At 44.7% G+C, this 19,719-nt stretch overlaps 1 protein-coding gene across 1 annotated transcript; it reads left to right on the forward strand.

Annotated features, from left to right (window-relative positions):
* Positions 1-1,575: 1,575 nt before the first annotated feature.
* On the forward strand, positions 1,576-6,560 carry LOC307047198 (uncharacterized protein; the record flags this gene model as incomplete). The annotated part of the gene is made up of 2 exons (XM_079693983.1): positions 1,576-5,869; positions 6,275-6,560. The coding sequence occupies one exon, from the start codon at positions 1,576-1,578 to the stop codon at positions 2,986-2,988; it is 1,413 nt and encodes a 470-aa protein (XP_079550109.1). The 3' UTR covers positions 2,989-5,869; positions 6,275-6,560.
* Between the last annotated feature and the right edge of the window lie 13,159 nt (positions 6,561-19,719).

Raw genomic sequence — 19,719 nt, forward strand, 5'->3', positions numbered from 1 at the left:
ACCCGTAGGATAGAAAACGGGGAAGTGACGTCTGACTCAAGAGGTCGCGCGGCTGTGGAGAAGAACGTGTTGCCCACATTCTGTTACCGATTTTAGGCTAGTTAGCTAGCAGGTTTATTGTTTTGGGTGCAGTCACTTTTGCCTCCACTTGCTGTTCAAATAAATGTTCAAATCAAATCAAGTTTTATTTACATAGCACATTTTTAAAACGATTTTTGGTCGAGCCAAATCCATATAATAAAAAAATAACCGACAGTAAATACGCTTTACAGCAAATACAACAGCACAGTTTGTGCAGAATATCAGAATGAGAAAACGACACCCTCTGTCCTTAGACCCTCACATCGTAAACTCACAGTTTAAAGGGAAACATGGGAGAAACCTCAGGGAGAGCAACAGAGGAGGGATCCCTCTCCCAGGACGGACAGACGTGCAATAGATGCCGTGTGTAAATCGAAGAGATAATACATTTTACAGCGTAGGTAGACCCAAATGTTTGGAAATGCATGTCTGTAATAAGAAGATGAATCCACGAAGAAAGAAAAAATAAATCTGTTCATATGGGTGTTGAGAGATGTATCCATAGATTTAGTCCCTAATTGTGCTCTCAAAGTGCACCAGAATGATGCATTTAACTTCAACATTAAAAAAAAATCTTCCCGGGGCAGCATGCCCCCGGACCCCCCTAGAGGAGGTTAGGTCCACCACCTGCCCACACCCCCTGTTAAATTGTCTCACCCACATTGAGGATGCTTCCTACGCCCATGTTTTATTCCATGTGTCCAGTCAGGCGTATTGGGTCCAAATGGGTATTGCATCAATGATCTGTTAACATCTGCCGATACATGCCGCGCATTAAGTGGGCCTGTCGGTCAATTAATCCCCCGGCCACTTTTTTCCCCCAGTCCGCCCCTGCCTGTAATCATTACATGCACAAATGGCAACAAGTCCTGTCCCATCAAGAACGTTGTGTTGTTTTGGCATCCCAAAATAGCCGAGACTATCTTTATATTGAACTCTGATGCAATTAATAAATATAGTGTATAAGTGCAGTCTTAATAAAAGTGCAGAGTGGTTTGTTGTTCTACTGCCTTGGCTCTATTGAAATATCAGTTGATTAACTTATGACCAAAATGACTATTCAAGTTTCAGTATCAGCAGAAAAATGTATCTTTGAAACAGCAGCAGGTTGGCGGCAGAGCTGTCTGTAAACGATAGAGATCCACAGATGTTAATAAAAGGAAACTGTACTGAACAGCAACAGATGTTAACAGTTTTAAACTGCTATTGTTTTGCTTAATGAAGCTCAGCGCAAGTTCAGGCAGGAAGACCTATCACTTCGTATTGCACGTCATGGCAATACTCGCTCCCTTCACTAAATGACAGGGAGCGCCACTCCTCAGCTAACCTATCACTTCCCTCCATTCACAAGCCTAATCATCGCACCTGTTAATCCCTCTATATATGCTCTCCCCTTTTCCATCAGCTGTCTTCCAGGTGTCAACGCGCTAAGTTGGTAGCTTACACTCCTCTTACGCTTTAAAAACACTGGATACGAAAAAACAAAAAACAAACATGTCTAATTCAGACTCTTCAGAGATCCTACCTTTTTCGAAGGATCTGGATCCCGATTCCAACGCACTTCCAGAGGAAGCGTCAAACTCCTCAAGTCACCGTCGCCTCAGTTCTCCTCTGAGCGCCCGCAGCGGCTCTCGCACAGCAGAGGCAGAATTCCTCGTCGCCCATCTCCACAAGCAGGGCATCACTCCAGCCCCGGATCTCCTGCTTTCCCAGCTCCGTGAGCTGTCAGACCAAGCCTCCGGCGCGGTCCCCCAGCCCAGGCCAGCAGCTCCAGCCAGCCCCCCCGGAAGAGGGAGAGGGCGCTCTCGCGGCCGCGGGGGAAAAAGAACTAAAAAAAAGAGTCCTCCAGGAGCTAGCTCGGCCAAAAAATCATCCACTCCTCAGGCTGGTTCCAGCGGCGCTCACCAGCCCAGTGCCGCCCAGCCCAGCGCCACTCAGCCCGGGAGCTCCGGCACTCAGCCCCTCTTCGATGGCAGCCTTGTCAACACACTGCAATCTCTGGCAAGTTCTATGCTCCTAATCGACGCTCGTCTCCAGTCCATGGAGAGAGGCCAGGCCGGAGCTTCAACCTCTGCGGCGGCCCCGCCGGGTCAGGATTTCGCATTAGGCACGGTAGTTTCTTCTCACTCTCTGGCTTCCGCCTTCCCGGCTCCTCCCTCAGGTAGGCCCTACATTCCCCAAGCCGCTAACATCTCCTCACGGCTCAGAGCTAAGATCCTCGACGGGAAAGACATTAATTTAGTCAGCCTTATTCTGCCGTCCCCGGAGTGCGACAAAGCCATCGCCTCGGGAGGAAGCATTACTGCGGTATTTAAATCTGCAGACCCCCGGCTCCTCAAAGACCTTTCTATAGGACAATTTCTGGTAGCTTTTAGCATCTTCCGCGATGCCCTCTGCGCAGTTTACCCTGAAAGGAGAGTGGAGTTAGATGCTTATCTGGCCATGATCGGCGATCTTAACATCAAATACGGGAAATCTGTGTTCTATCAATACCATAAAAGCTTCTCTAGCAAAGCAGCGCTGCACTTAGCTCATTCTAACATCCGCCTGGACTGGTCCGTGCTGGATACCGAGCTGTTCGTTATGGCTACCGGCGGGCAACAAGTCGTCTCGTGCATCAGCTGCGGAGCGCAGGGCCACACCTCTCCACTCTGCCCTTCAGTGCCTCTCTCCGGGTCTAACGTTTTCCCCACGCAGTATTCTGGGAACAATAAACCAAACCGTCAGGTGATCAAACAAAGGGATCATAAGATTTTTGTTTCTTTTAATGAGAACGTGTGTTCCTACCCTCATTGTACTTTTCTTCATATTTGCAGTACCTGCAGGGATGCTCACCCGAGTTCAGTTTGCCCAAGGCGCCGGCCCCCCTTCCCGCGCCAGAATCAACGTGGTGGAAAAAACTTTTAAAACATCACCCCTCAACTCCCATTAACACCACACATTTAGCAGCTGCACTTTCGACTCACCCAAATCCCGTGTTCGTTGATTATCTTTTGTCAGGGCTCTCTCAAGGGTTCAGGGTAGGGGTCCTTCCCCCCCCCCCTCAGTGACTTTAGTGGCAAAAAACCTGCAGTCAGCCACCAAAGAACCCACCATAGTCTCTCAGCTCATTCAAAAAGAGCTCAACAAAGGATATTTAATTGGTCCTTTCCATTCCTCTCCGTTCCCAGTGTTCCGGACAAGCCCAATAGGGGTCGTTACACAGAAATACTCTGAGAAGAAAAGGCTCATCTTCGATCTGTCCGCTCCTCGCGCTGGCCCGTTTTGCAGCATCAATAGCCTTATTCCCCCAGAGTATTTTTCTCCTCATTACGCTTCAGTTTATAATGCCATCAAGCTCATCAAATTTGCAGGGCAAGGAGCGTGGCTCTCCAAAGCAGACATTATTGACGCGTTCAAAATAATTCCCATTCACCCATCTCAGTGGCACATGTTCGGTATCAGATGGGAGTCCAAATTCTACTTCGCTGTCCGTTTAACCTTCGGGTGCAGAAGTAGCCCTTGCATCTTTAATTCTTTTTCCGAAGCCCTCTGCTGGATCCTTCTGAACATCGTCAGAATCCCCTCCGTCCTGCATCTATTGGATGATTTCCTCCTCATAGATCCCCCTCGGGACAACTCAGGCGCCTCTCTAGCAAAACTCAAACTATGCTTTCAGGAGTTAGGTGTTCCCCTCTCAGGAGAGAAAACGCTAGGTCCCACCACACGCCTGGAGTTTTTGGGCATTACACTCGACTCCGTAGACATGGAAGCGTCTCTCCCCACGGACAAACTGCAGCGCATTCGCGACATTACAAAGTCCTTCTGTGAGCAACAAGTTATCACCAAGAAGCAGCTGCTCTCCCTGCTCGGGCACCTCAACTTCGCCATGCGTATCATCCCTCAGGGGCGCTCTTTTATTTCCCGGCTCCTGGATACAGCGTCGGCTGTAGAAAACCTCCATGACCACGTCTTCTTAGATGAAGGCTGCCGCTCTGACCTGCGGTTCTGGTCCCTCCTGCTCGCACACTGGAATGGCGTCACCTTCTTCTACGACGACCTCGTGTACTCCTCCGACTCCATGAGATTCTTCACGGACGCTGCCCCATCCGTGGGTTTTGGGGGTTTCTTTCAGGGAGAGTTGTTCGCAGGCTCATGGCCTCCGGCATTCCCCAGCCATGCCTCTTCCTCCGCTCTGCATGAGATCTTTCCGATCGCTGTTGCCTGCCACGTGTGGGGTCACCTCTGGCCCCGGCAGCGGATCTCAGTACTCTGTGACAACCAATCAGTGGTCGGAATTATTAATAAAGCGCGCTCCCCGTGCCGTGACATCATGCCATTCATGAGAAGCATCACGTGGTCTTCCATCACCCACAACTTTCTCATCTCCGCTCGTCACGTTCCCGGCCACCTCAACTCAGTGGCTGATTCCCTCTCTCGTTTCCACTTCCAGAAATTCCGGAACCTCTGCCCAGAAGCCAGCGCTCAACCCGTCAGGATTCCTCCCCTGCATCTTCTCTCTCTCTTCTAAATAGAAGCCCCCTAGCAAGGCACCTCGGATCCGCAGGTTTTTCATGAGGAAGGGCTTAGCCGCTTCCACCCTTAAAACATATGATTTCGCTTGGAGAACGTTCGCTTTATTTTGCTTTTCCGTAGGCATTACACTTAAACCCGTTCTCATCTCCACCGTATGCGCCTTCATGTGCTACTACTGCGCCACTGATCGCCACCTCAAACCCCAATACATCCGGGGCCTCTTAGCAGGAGTTCAGTTTAACATTCGCTGTTCCGATCCCGGCTTTCCCAGCCTGTTCGCAAACCAGTCAGTCAAACTCATTCTCAAAGTAGACCGGAGACGTCCTATTACACTCTCCACGTTACGCCTTATGCTCTCCAAACTTAGAAGTGGGTTATTCTCCCCTTATATCGATGCACTACTTGATGCTTTATTTCTCCTAGCTTTTTATGCTTTTCTCAGAACAGGTGAATTTACCACAGCTTCTCTAACGTTCGATCCCAATCGAGACGTCTGCTTGTCTGACATATCCTTCCACGCCAGTCATTTTAGCTTACATCTTAAGCACTCCAAATGCGGCGGCGCCTGCTCCGTCATCGCCGCCCGCAACGACTCCCAGTTCTGCCCTTATAAATCCATGATCAAATTTCTACAGCTTAGACCTACTTCTAATCCCCTCTCTCCATTATTTCTTATCTCAGGGAATTTTCCCTTAACTCAACGACAGTTCAACCACTATTTAAAGCAAGTTCTCATGAAATCCGGGTTATCCCCCCTCCTATACACGGGGCATTCATTTAAAATAGGTGCAGCTACTTCCGCTGCTAATCAAGGCGTCTCATCCTCATCACTGCAACAACTCGGACGGTGATCCTCCTCCGCTTTCTCATCCTACATTCGTCCGGACCTCAGTGCCGTGCTGGCTATCCAAAGGTCTCTCCAACCTTAAATTGGTACGTATGCATATAACTGGTGGTGGTTCTTTAGCATGTCAGCACGTATATTCGCCCCGCGGCTCATGTTTATCTTGACATGTCTAACGTACGTCCAGGTTGTAACCTTCGGGTCTGTATTAAATGTGTCCGTGCTAAGTCAGGTTGCCCCGTATGTCCGGGAAGCCCTGTATGTCCAGGACGCCCTGTATGTCCAGGATGCCCTGTACGTACAGGAAGCCCTGTACGTACAGGAAGCCCTGTACGTCCAGGGAGGATGCCTAGGAGGCATCAGTATGTCTAAATCCCCACATGTATTAACCTCTCATTTCATCCATAGATTTCCACTGCATCCCACAAGGTAAGATTTCATCACGTTCAGTACTTCATACTTTCACTTCTTTTGGGGGTTCATCGGAAACGGTTCTTCCCTTCCCGAATGACATCCTACAAAACCTGAGCCTAATCGCCAAACACCATTTCATTCACTTGTTATAAACTGTCATCATCATGTTTTATTTATATAATGTGACCCGATAATAAACATGTATTCCATACATCACGTCTCTCCTGATTGAAATGAAGCTCAGCGCAAGTTCAGGCAGGAAGACCTATCACTTCGTATTGCACGTCATGGCAATACTCGCTCCCTTCACTAAATGATAGGGAGCGCCACTCCTCAGCTAACCTATCACTTCCCTCCATTCACAAGCCTAATCATCGCACCTGTTAATCCCTCTATATATGCTCTCCCCTTTTCCATCAGCTGTCTTCCAGGTGTCAACGCGCAACCCTCCTCCACCCCTTCGCCTCCTGCTTCCAACTCAGGGCCAAGCTCAACCTTCTCCCTTCCAACCGGACCTAACCACTTATCACCACCACCAGTGTCTAGACCCAGGGGGGTTCATCGGAAACGGTTCTTCCCTTCCCGAATGACATCCTACAAAACCTGGGCCTAATCGCCAAACACCATTTCATTCACTTGTTATAAACTGTCATCATCATGTTTCATTTATATAATGTGACCCGATAATAAACATGTATTCCATACATCACGTCTCTCCTGATTGAACTGTAATTCTTCATTTGTTTTCCACTTTATTCCCTCGAGGACGATGCCCTAATGTGAGCAAACCAAGACACAGCTGTTCACAACTCTACCGGGTTGCTAGCACTAAGAATCTATGTTTAGACAGAAAGAAAAAAAAAAGCTAAATAATGCGTTTGGGACATGGGTGGATGTTGAATGTTGTCTCTCCACCTGCAGCGGCTTACATTTACCAACAGCAGCTGTTTTTCAAATCAAATCTTTTATGGACACTGTTCAAAGCCAGAGAGTGTTTCATACTGATGGAAGTTTTTCGACTGTCATTTTGGGTATATCTGGTCTGACATTTGGGTACATGGACTTATGAAAATACCCTGAGGAACATTTGCACAAAGACTACCAGTTGTTGTGGCCCCTCAACCCAAAACTATAAGTGTGGATAGAATGACAGAACAGCTTTCACCAATGAGTTGAAAATAAGACGAATGGATATGATTGGAAATGTACTAAGTTCTGGGTTTATTGCTACAAACGGTGGGGTACGTATTCTAACCCTAGTTCTATAAACACAGGCGGAGCCCTCTACTGGACTCTATGGGTAATACTCTCATCAATGATACGCGAGCGTTCACACACTAAAGTTGTATAAACGTAGCCGGACAATCAGGGCGAGCCTACCTGAATGCGCGCTGCTCACAGCGGCTACGCCTCCTGACTGTCATCCTACACCCTCTTCAGCGAGCAGCATAGGAAAGACAGGGCCCCTAGGTAGAGGGCTCCGCGTATGTTTATAGAACTAGGGTTACAATACGTAACCCACCGTTCTATCTCATACAGGTTCCGCCCTCTACTGGACTCTATGGGTACAGTGGGTGGAGCCCTGATGGATAAACGCCCTGTCGTCCAACAACATCGACCCACCATACTGACCGGTCTTTGGTTAACAGCCACCACACCCCAACTTCCTATCACCCGGTTGAGACCGTGGAGAAGTCGGGGCCGCAGCTTACTTGGCTGGGTAGAGCTTAATTGGTCTGAATAAGCCCAGAGTTCCACCCTGCAGGTGCCAGCGCAAGTGACTACACACTGCGCACCACGTTTCCCAGGTCCCTAAGGAGCATGGGGAAAACGTAAGTGCACTATGTCCTTCACACGCTTACCTCGTGTAGTGTGTGCACGGACCCTAGCGGGGAAGACTCTCCCCGTCTGCGTTTTCCAGCCCTGTATGGGGCTTACTGCGCACCACGTTTCCCAGGTCCCTAAGGAGCATGGGACAACGTAAATGCATTATGTCCAAGGGGGTCAGATACAGCTTACTGACCCACAGCCCTCCTCCTTTCACCAGTCCTGTGTTGCCCCAGCAAGCATTGACAATGAAAAAGGAGCCAGACATGTCTAAGAGATACTTACCTTATGAACGGGCCTCGCTTAGACGCCGCCGTGCATAGGTGGACGACTAAAGCCGTATAGCTGTATAACCCTTGACTTGGAAGAACTCCTTAGGTTCTTGGGAACAGAGGAGGGGTTCGGTCTGAGTGTCGCCCTGCTACGGTTACCACGAACCAGAAGGCAACTAGGGTTCACTTTTCTCTGGGTGATAGTTGATGTCTTTGTGCATCATTTCACCGACTTTGGTGTTTTGTTGGTGGTGTTGTTTGGTTGCACTGGTGAATTGTTTGTCTAATTGTTTGTCTAGCGGCTGCAGCTGCAGTCACGCCGCCCGGCATGGCGTTCCGTGGCAGCTGCGCTGGTTTAGATAAGCTGACTCCTCACATCAAGCTCTCTCCACCTGTCGGTGTGTCGGTGGAGGAGTGTGGTCTGGCTGTGGGGGCTGTGGTGGGATATGGCAGAGTTAAATCTGCCTCCCGCATGAACAGTGCAGTGGTTATATTTTTAGACTGCACGGAGAAAGCTAACCAGCTGGTGGAGAGCGGGCTAGTGATTAAAGGGACACTGTTACCCGTGCTACCCCTTGTCACTCCAGCTAAAAAAGTAATCATCTCTAATGTACCCCCGTTTCTGAGAAACGACTTGTTGGAGAGAGAGCTGGCTCGACACGGGCAGCTTGCGTCTCCCATTAAGTTGATCCCCCTGGGCTGTAAATCCCCGCACCTCAAGCACGTTGTGTCTTTTAGGAGACAGGTGCTTATGGTCCTGAAGAAGGATGAAGGGGAACTTAATCTGGCTCTCAAGTTTAAAATTTATGATTTTGTGTATACTGTCCATGTTACGTCTGACATTTTGAGATGTTATGGTTGTGGAGCGGCAGGACACCTGATCCGCGCGTGCCTGGAGAGGGCGGGTGACGCGCCCGTGGTGTCCGCGCTTGCAGCCGGCCCGACGGTGCCCGCGGCGGAGCCACTACCGGTTGCCTTGTCCACGGCCGGGCCGCCGGTGCTGGGATCCGCGCCCGCTGCGGAGCCGCTGCCGGTTGCTTTGTCCATGGCCAGGCCCGCGCCCGCGGCGGAAACGCCGGTGGTGTAACTGCCGGTCAGTCGGTCCGTGGCAGAGCCAACGGTTTCACGCGTAGAAAGCACACAGGCAGCCGGTACACACAGTATCACACACACAGACACTCAGGTCACACAGAAAGCAGATAGTGAGCACACTGCAGCCAGAGTGGCTGAGTCTGTTCTAGAGGATGTGGTAATGGATGAGGATTTGCTAAGGTTACCTGTTAAAAGGAAAAACGAACAAGTGAGCAAAGGAAGTGTGGCTCAAAAAGGGAAGGTGTCAAAGAAGGAGTCGGTGTGTTCCTCCTCTCAGCCAGAGGCAGTCTCAGAGGACTCAGAGGACAGTGACCGTGAGTCATTCTTTGACATCGTTGAGGTAGCAAAGGGAGAGGAGTACTCTTTCCAGAGGATCAGATCCTTTCTGGCGGAAACCAAGGGGTGGAGGGGGGAGAAGTTAGAGAATTAGTTTGCTGATTTGCAGATTTTTCACAATACTGCCAGGGTCCTCATGCGGCGCATAGAAGCCTTAGGGGAACCTTTCTTCAGCGGCCCAGAGAAGGCTCGGTTAAAGAAGATACTTCAGAGGATTAGAGAGGAAACTGCAAAGAATGATGAATAAGTACATCTTGTTTTTATTTTTTTCTCTTTTTATTTTTCTTCAGCCATGTTTTTGTTTATGCAATTATAATGTCATTATGAGTGACATAAAGCTGGGCTCTTTAAAGATTGACGTTTCTCAAGGGGATGCTAAGAGAGCATCTTTGTTTTTGGTGCTTTTCTTCTGGGACTGCATGCACTGGGTCCCTCAGAGCGTCCTGTTCCTGCCAAAAGAGGAGGGGGGACATGGCCTGGTTCACCTGGCGAGCAGAGGGGCTGCCTTCAGGCCCCGGTTCCTCCAGAGTTTCCTGACTGGACCTGCTGACCTGGTCTGGAGACCCGTAGCTCGGGCCTTATCATCGCTGTGGTGGGCTGGGTCTGGCTGAGTCGCTGTTCCTGATGGACCTAAAAGGATTACAGTTGAACGGTCTCTCGGGTTTCTATGGAGGTCTCTTCAAGGTGCTGGGCCTTCTCTGCAGCAGAGACTCTGAGGAGAGGATCCTCACGTTGGGCCAGGTGGTGGAGGTGTGTGGCCCCCGCCTGAACAACGCTGCAGGCCTGGCCTCACGTCTGAGCAGCCTCCTGCTGCAGAGGCGCTGATCGCTGCTAACTGGAATGGACTGAAGTCTCCAAATGACAATGACTCTTTTTCCAGAGATGCCATGTTTTTTCCTGATCTCAGTTGTGAGGGTTTTTTTGTGTGAAAGTTAAACAATGTTACTGATTTTTGTTTTTAAGTTTAGCACCATGTCAAACAGAACGTTTATTATATGGTGATAATGTGTCTGTTTGTTTTTTGTGAAAAATTGTGAATAAAGGTGGTTTCAAAAATCTCTCTCTCTCTCTCTCTCTCTCTCTCTCTCTCTCTCTCTCTCAGGAGCCAAGCCTGGAGAGGTTGGCCCAGAGTGGGTAACGCCCCTAATGCACCCGCTTCCTGTGACAGTGCCCCCGGAACTGAGGAACTGTCCAGGGCTGGCCCACCATCATCTGTGTCACTTCTGTGTACCACGGCACCGAGCGGCGACCTGGGGCTACCAGAATGACGACAACTTTTCTCGTCTCAACGTACTGTTATTCACATTATTTAATTAAGAATCAAAAAGGGAGGCCACCAAATCGTCTAATTTATCAGAAAATCCCTCAAAATGATTATGTTTAAAAAATGTACCCTGTTATATTTATATATTATTGTCTACATCTGTATATCCTGAAGCATTTGTGTTCATCGACCTCAGGAGCTGTAACAGCTAATAAGTATCCAAATAGATAAACAAATCATAATTAATTATTGACAATAATATTGATGATATAGTCATTTTTTGAAGTTAGGCTGAAAGGCTGAAAGCTTAAGAAAGCTTTGAATAATGTTTCACCCCATTTATTGCTTGCAAGCTTATTAGATTTTGAATGTTGGCACCACACTCAGTTATTATTTGGAAGATGCAAGGCAGAAGAGGGCAAAAACAATAGACTAAAAGAAAATGGAGAGAAGATTGTTTGAATGCATGGTATGAACATCAACCTAGGGCCAGGATCTGCCTCATGCAGCATAAATCCATGCTGCATGATAATAATAAATCCATTGTCACAGAAAATGTTACAGTCACAGAGAAGCCCCAGGAACAGCAGTACTCAGCTGCAGTTTTTATATCCACATTAGAAAGGTTATTAATTTCAAAAAAGGAGTTAGTAGTAGTATGTGTGCATTGTACAGATATAATCCATAGACAGACCAACTGGGAACGCTTTCCCTCCAGAATCAAATCAAGATACACCAACATCTGTTTCTTTACAATCAGTAGCTGGTGACTGTGTTGGTTCTCTTACTGTAACTCCCTCAGCCACCCTGAAGGATCTTCCAGGGTAGGACATTTCAACTGCCAACACAAACTCATTTTCTGTTCTTTTTTTATTTCCTCCCTCTACTCAACCTTTCTGCAGCCGTCCCCTCTTCCATCTGCACCATCCCTGACCCCTACTTGCCTTTCCTTTACTCCTCTTCCGCCTCTATCCTACCTCCTGGGAAGGTTTCCACTCATCAAAGAGTTCCACCACTGTCCATTCAGGGATAATCAGCAAACATGGGATAATTGGGTGTCGGTGGAGGTCCCCCTTAAGCGCACAGTGCCTTTCTGACAGGAAAAGAGCATCAACAACAAAAGACAAAAGTGACAGGCTCCGAGCCTGAAGCAGAGGAAGGGCTATAAAAGCCAGGAATAGTGTGTGATGACATGAATATCAATGCCGCCCCTGCAAGGTAAACAATGACTCTTAATTACCAAGCCAAGTTTTAATTAAGATGACGGTGGAGTAATTATTGCCCTGACAGGGGATGATCGAGTCAGGGAGTCCATGTTCTGATTAGTTTGCTCGTCTGGATGCTTCTGGTCCTGTAGAGAGGAAGCAGCAACATGACCTCTTGTTGTCAGAGGATGGCTTTGTGGCGCAGAGAGGGAGCCTTCAATTGTTTTCAGTACTTCAGTACATTCCATGAAATACTTCAAATAGATAGATATTAACAAGAACAGCGCAGGCCAGAGGGTCAAGAAGATAAACTCTGCAAAGTCCTCAGTCCTTCTGATACATCACACTATTCTGTGTAGTGTATTTCCAATGCTGTCCAAAAACTATAATGAGCCAGGCTTTTGCGCTGGATGAACGCACAATGTAGTTTATGACCTGATCTCTACTGTGTGCTTTCTTTTTGCAGTAAGAGAATAAACCGACAAATCAAAGGGCAGGAGTAGAATTGCAGAAACCGAGGAGACTCTTTGCAGAGTACAGACACAGATGAAGGCTAATTTTGGTGGCAATAACTTGTCCAATTAAGAGTATTTCAAATAAGCAGTTTTTATCGTTTTAGATACAAAAAAAAAAAAAAACTAGCAAGCAAACCTCCATCCAAAATATGAAATGCTAGCCTTTGAAGCAGAAACTTATTGCTGGGTTAAACTCTAAGTTACAAACTGTACACATTGCATTCTTGCTAATTAGCCAAAATATGAACGGAATAAGTAGCAAGCATCGTAACAAACCGGAGCTGTTAGATTAACATTAACATGCTTATTGTAGTTGTAAGTGCACTGCCTTGTGGCCTGTAGCACCGTCCTTGATGGAGCATATGTGTGGGCTGGACCTGTATTTTACAGGAAAGGAGTGAGCAGAGAGTAGAGTAGTTGTCGATTCTTGTTCTGTTTTCTGTGAATATCTGCCTCACCCTCTCAGACTTTGAGTTGCGTGCGCTACTAAAGAGACGTGTTACCATGGAAACCAAACAATGGTGTAGCTGTATTAAAGTCAGAGTGGAAACAGTCGTGTGTAAATCTGATTTTGTCAGAAATCGGGAGAAATGCGGGAGAAATATGACCCCGGGAGGAAACCGGGAGAGGGCAATGAAATCGGGAGTCTCCCGCGAAAATCGGGAGGGTTGACAAGTATGTTGTCAACTGACCATTCAGAAACGTCCTGCTTCAACCGAGATGTTTGCACCTCCACCAAAACCTCCGCTGCTTCAGGGTCAGTTTCTGGATCAAATTGATAATATGCTTGAACACATGCATTGCTCTGAGATTACATGTTTATTCCAAACTCGTAATCACAGCAAACATGGTAACGTGACTCTCGCCGGCTCATGCCCCCCTCTTCAGCAGGGGGGCGTGGTCAGCTGCTGCTCAGAGTTTTCAAAGACAGGCTTGGAATAGAGCGAAAATGAGGGAAACAAGGCATGGCTAAAAAATGATCTGTTTGGTATTTTGACAAATAAAATGTATAAATATACCTTATATAGTTATGGTCATACACTATATAATTTAAATATAGCATGATAGGTCCCCTTTAACTAAACCTTTTTTTTTTATCAACTAACCAACATATTCTGATTTACCTACACCTACACTAGGAACCAATGGGCTTTGATCAAAGGGCCATAGACAGTGTGGTCAAGTGAGTATAGATATGGAAATTAGTTTCTGTCTTTATAAAAAAAGTTTTGACAATAACAAGAATATGAAATAATACCATATTGACCTTTAAAGTCAGCCTCTACTATCATTCAAAGCATTGAACTTAAAGTGAATGTATTGCTTTTATGTTAATTTCCTGTTTGTGCAAAAACATGAGAAATAATGGGGATGAGGTTGAAAACAAAACGTATGAAGAATGTAATCCGACTGCTGTGAATATATTTTCAACAGTTTCCCATGATGTTCATAGTTTTTACTCAGACAACATTCAAAGGAGCCAGGCATCTCCTACCCTTCATTGTATTGATCAGTTTTCATTGTGAAGTCAGAAGCTTTTTTTCTTCATTTGAAGTCCAGCGAGCCTGCTGATGCTGGCCTTTTAAATTGTTCTGAAGGCTGCACAGGTGGATGAATTATTAACTGCTTCTGACGGCACCAGCCCATTGCTATTTACTAATGAATGAAAAGCTGTGATGTGACCTGAAACTTGACCTTGACTCATGGATGCAGTTATGGTAATATTAAAGCTTTCAGGAAATGTTGCTGCATGTACAGGATGATCAGAACACGCTTATGGATGCTAAGGCTTTCTTTCTAAAGACCAAAAACATTTATTTACTAAAAGATGTAGTATCACCAATGAGTTGGCAGCCATAATGTCTATCAAAAAGAGTAATTCTCTGGGACAATAATCATCCTGTACAGCTGTCATAGCAACAGTCACAACACTGTTGGACAGCCAGCTATCTTCAATTGAATATTACAAGCCTACTGGCTAAATCCTGACACGGGTTGCTTGATTATCAAGTGCACGATGAGCTTTTTAAAAAGGTCCTGCTAATTAAAAAACCTTGTTCTGTAAAATTGTCCAGCCCTGTGGATAAAACCAAATCAAATGCTGCTGAACTGTTAGCACATTTAAATCAACATGGTGTGTATATCAATATCACTGTTTTGCCCTTTTTTCATGGCACTGGAAGTTCAACAGAGTAGTGTTTCTACAAATCAATAAAAAATGCAGCCATGCAAACTAATAAGCATCCTCTGTGTTTAATTAAAAACTGTCCTATGGTGTGATGGGGTGCCATAACCGATGTGGCTATTTACAACTGAGTGTATTCATCCTATCTAGCCCCGCCCCTTTTCCCACTTCCCAGAATATTTATAATTATATAATATATTTATAATTTCGTCAATGAAAACTATGACGAAAAATGTTCGTCAACAACCTTTTTCACATGACTAAGACGAGACGATGACGAGCTAAAAATAGATTCTTGATAACGAAAACTATGACGGAATGTATATTTAGTTTTCGTTGACGAGACGAGACGGGACTAAGGTGTTAATGGTGGACTATCGGACATTCAAAATGCAGCATATTTTCCCCCAAGTGTACGTCTTGTCTGTCAAAATGCATCTTACGTTTCTAACTTGCAATATCATTATTTCCGCTCTCTTCACTCCAGAAGAGCGATCTTCCTGTGTCTCTCTGTGTGCGGGGGGCGGGGGCTAACATACATGCTGCAGCGGACACAGAGATCTGCCGGGGACGGAGCGTTCAGAGAGTATAGAGACACATTTTGACTAAAATGTAATTTTTCATAGACTAAAAGTTGACTAAAACGTTTTGAGTTTTCGTCGACTAAAACTAGACTAAAACTACAAAGGATAGGATTGACTAAAATGTGACTAAAACTAATAACCCTTTTCGTCTAAAGACTAAGACTAAGACTAAATCAAAAACAGCTGCCAAAATTAACACTGACTCCAACTGACATGCTCAGAGCAGCAGACTTCAAATAATGGTTAATGGTCCGGCCTTTAACAGCTCTATGTCAATTATTGGTTGTCATCATATGCCATTTCCATGGTAACGCATCCCTCGCCGTAAAACACGATGTCGCTGTAACTCCAATGGACACAGTCCGATCGTCCCCCAAACTTTTCTTGTATATCAGCGGTCGATGCCTCAACAGCTCTACGCCAAATCTGAGATCTCAACATAGGCTGTTGCCATGGAAACGCATCCCTCGCCATTAAACACGATGTCGCTGTAGCTCCAATGGACACGGTCCGGTCGTCCCACAATCTTCACCTGTATATCACGTCTCCATGCCTCATCAGCTCTACGATAAATCTGACATCTGGCCATATGCCGTTTCCTTGGAAACGCATCCCTCGCCATAAAACACGATGTTGTCGTAACGCCTATGAACAGGGTCAAAACCGCACCAAACTTCAGATAATGGTTAACGGTCGAGCCCTCAACAGCTCTACATCAATTATGGGGTGTCATCATATGCCGTTTCCATGGAAACGCATCCCTCGCCATAAAACACAATGTTGTCGTAACGCCTATGAAAAGGGTCAGAACAGCATCAGACTTCAGATAATGGTTAATGGTCCAGCCTTTAACATGTCTATGTGCCAATAGTGAGTTTTCCTCAAAAGCTGTTGGCAACGCATCCCTCGCAATAAAACTCGATATTGCTATAACTCCTATGAAAATTGTCAAAAAGTGCTAAAACTTCACATGTGTGCTAACAGTCCAGCCGTGAAGACATCTACGGGACAGTTTTGAGATTTCTTCAAATGCTGTTGCCATGGCAACACAATGCTCGCCATGAAACACAGTTTTCGGGAAGACTTTATTTTGATAGTCCATAGTTAACACTCTATAAGTCATCAGTTGACATTTAGTAGCAAGTCAACAGCGTATTAACCAATATTCAACCTTACTATCTGTAGATTGTGCCAACATCTTCAAAATTGACAATCAACTACTCAAAATCAATCTGTCAGTTGAAAGTCAACAGGGTCATGTCGACTATCTGTTCATAATCTTTTGATAGTCAAGATGTCAACTAAAGATTACATTAAGCATTAGTTGATGATCAACAGATAAGCAACTTTAGAGTTTAGTTGACTATCTGTTGATCGTCAACTAATCTAGAGTTGACTATCAGTATACTTTTAGTGGCATTCTCCACTAAGCGTTTGTAGGCATGTGTTAGGACTATCCAATTAAAGTGAAAAATAGTTGAGAACAGTAGAAAGTCTATAACCTATCAACAGAACATACATTCATCCACTAACTATATGCAACAGACATGGGAATAAAGCGAAATGTTTTGCACAACTGATCACGAACACTGGATAACTGAAGTCAATACCAGGCTATAAAAGAGAGAAAAAGAAAGAAAGCTTTTTTATTTTAAGAATATACTACAAATATAATAAAAACACTGAACAGTTGTGAAATGGTCAAACATAAAGTTTGAAACACATTATCTACCAGCTGGTAGTCAATACCAGGCAAACGGAAATAAATCACTGCACTGCAGATTTGAACAGTTTAATAACTATAAATAAAATAAACAACAAAACTTGACCAACAGAAGAACATTAAATTATTGATCTACCCTGAGGCCAAGGTCAACCGTTAAAGGCATAATATGTAGGAATTTCCTAAAAAACAATGTATATATATATATGATCCACTACAAGTGTGTGATGGTATCTGTATCTACAGAGACCCTGCCCTCTGCCTGTATTTTCTCTTCTCCTTTTATTTTGCTGTGTTCAGGACATTTATGGGCGTCAGCAAAGAGCCTTTGGGTCCAATGTGTGGGTCTAACCCCCTGCCAATTTGCCGTAGATGCAAACCCTGTGCAAATCTATCAAGGATTAATACAAATAATTAAATAAGGACAGTGCTAAAACTGATGCTCATTGCAACACAGTGTCACATCTGGTTGTAGATAGAATCACCACCATACTCTTCTGTCAGAAGCCCGAACTTATGATTTATAAGAAATCCTAATGCTTGAAAGCAGAAAAAAATAATACTTGGAGCAGAAAAACAAAATATGGTCAACTTACAACATGATGAAATTAGCAAGAGACAAAAGTAATGTCAGAGAGTTTTTTTGTTACTGTAACATATCTGGTCAATCAAGGCAGGTTATATTACAGGATATGCTTTTGCAATATTCTTTCAGATTGACCATAAATCCATGCCACCATAAATTATGATAACAGCATGTGCTGTATAGTGCAAATGTACTCCATATACTCAAATGCACTCTACACATAGGCTACTGTAACTATCAAATACTGTAATAAGATGATACCTTTGCATTGCTTACCTATGGATGTACTTCATCCATTCGAATAAACTGCAGTGTGATTGTGAGAAAATTGACTTTGTCCGAACACTTCTCCTCAAACGTCCACATCTTTAACGTCAGCAATTGCAGGACATCGCATTGTGATAAACTGAACATTTTCTATGTGTGTGTTATACACACACTAAGTTGGATATATAATTAATTCAAATAACAGCAGCTTATGTAAAAACCATGCTGTTTATGCGAGTAAGCCTAGTTCATGTCAATGTCATTATCTATATACTATACGCTGAAATAAATATGTTGAAACATTAGCTAGCTGGCTACTTGTCTAAATTGTATCTTGCCTCCATGCACTGTAAAAACAGTTCCGATGGTGAAGTCAACAAAACTCAATTTTTTATGTAATTTACTTGCCCTAAATTACTTTTTTTTCAAAGTGCGTTTAAATAAGTAACACTTAAGCAACAATGAGAGCATGTTTTAAGAACTCATTAATTTGAAATTAATATCACATTTTCTGAAGTTTCTTATTAATACACAATGGTGGTTTAATGGACAGTGAGGTGGGCTGAAGATCGGAAGGTTGTGAGTTCAATCCCGCCAGGAACACCACCACTAGTGTGCCCTTGAGTAAAGCTCTTAGCCCTTAGTTACTCCAGGGAGAATGTCCCTGTAATTGTAAGTCGCTTTGGATAAAAGCCTCAGCTAAATGTAATGTAAAAATACGTTTTGGAAAACTTAATAAAATGCTTTCGTCAACGCCACGGTCATGACACGCCCTCAAATGAGAATCCCGCGGTGTGCTTCCTGTTCCTTTTTGCAGCGATTCTTCGGCAGTTGGACACGTGTTTGCGTTGGATTATCTTCAAATCATCGTAAAACAAGTAAGCATACCACCTGAGTTATTAATTACTGCTTTTTAACTAGCAAGTGTTATGTACTTTTCTTGTATTCACTGTTTTGAACGGAACATCGACATGCCAGCGCCATTACTGCTGTTAAAGTTAGAATCAGTAGGGGTGGGCGGATTGATCCCAAAATATCGATACTTCCGATATTACGTTACGTTTCAAAATATCTATACTAGTATCCAATAGGCAATGTTTTGCCCATGTTGTGCGGTAAAATACCTCCGCTAAAACTATTCCCTACTACTTTATAGTCCAGCGGTTATGTAAGAGTAAGTCATTAATGCGCCTATTTTATATGAATTCCGTTGGATGTATTTCGCCGTTTGTTTTACTGGGAGCAATGAATTATCTTTCTACAATCTAATGCTACATTCACACCAAACGCGATGCGACGTTTGGGGGCGGCGCGATTACATGTAAAGTCAATGCAGAGACACGATCAGACGCGATTCAAGCGATTGAGGCGATTGAAGGGGGCCGCGTCAAACGCGAGAGTTTAATTTTTTCAACTCGAGCGTCAAATTCACGTGATGCGTTCTCACGGAAGCCAATCAGAGGTGAGGATCTTAGCCTGCTGTTACTGACGTTCAACCAGAAAACATCAGCCATTAGCTGTTAGCAGTTAGCACACAGAGATCACAGCTCCTCCAGGGCTCCTGCAGGTTTCGCCAACTCAAATTGAAGACTTTTTAAGACCTTTTTAAGACCACTTTGAATAGAATTCAAGACCTATTTCACGGCAAGAAAGTATGAAGGAAAATTGCTATGAAAGAAGAAATACGTCCCATAATTACTTACAAAGTAAATTAATTCATGTTCAACATAAGAACAATGACTGAACATAACAGCATAACAGCATAACAGCACAGAACTGTGCCAAAAAGTGTGTGTGTCTCTGTGTGCGTGTTAGGGCTGTGCAAATAATCATATTTTAAATCGCAATTACGATTTTGGCCTGCCACAATTACAAAATGAACATAATCAAAATAATATATTATTTAGCTTTGCTAGGTTGTGACAGTGCACTACAACACATTTGATCTAATTCATTTTAGTCTCATTTATTTTTATTTATCATATTTATTTATGTTTAGTAGCTTGTGG

This window comes from Notothenia rossii, assembly GCF_949606895.1.
Source record: "Notothenia rossii genome assembly, chromosome: 7".
NCBI classification, from domain to species: domain Eukaryota; kingdom Metazoa; phylum Chordata; class Actinopteri; order Perciformes; family Nototheniidae; genus Notothenia; species Notothenia rossii.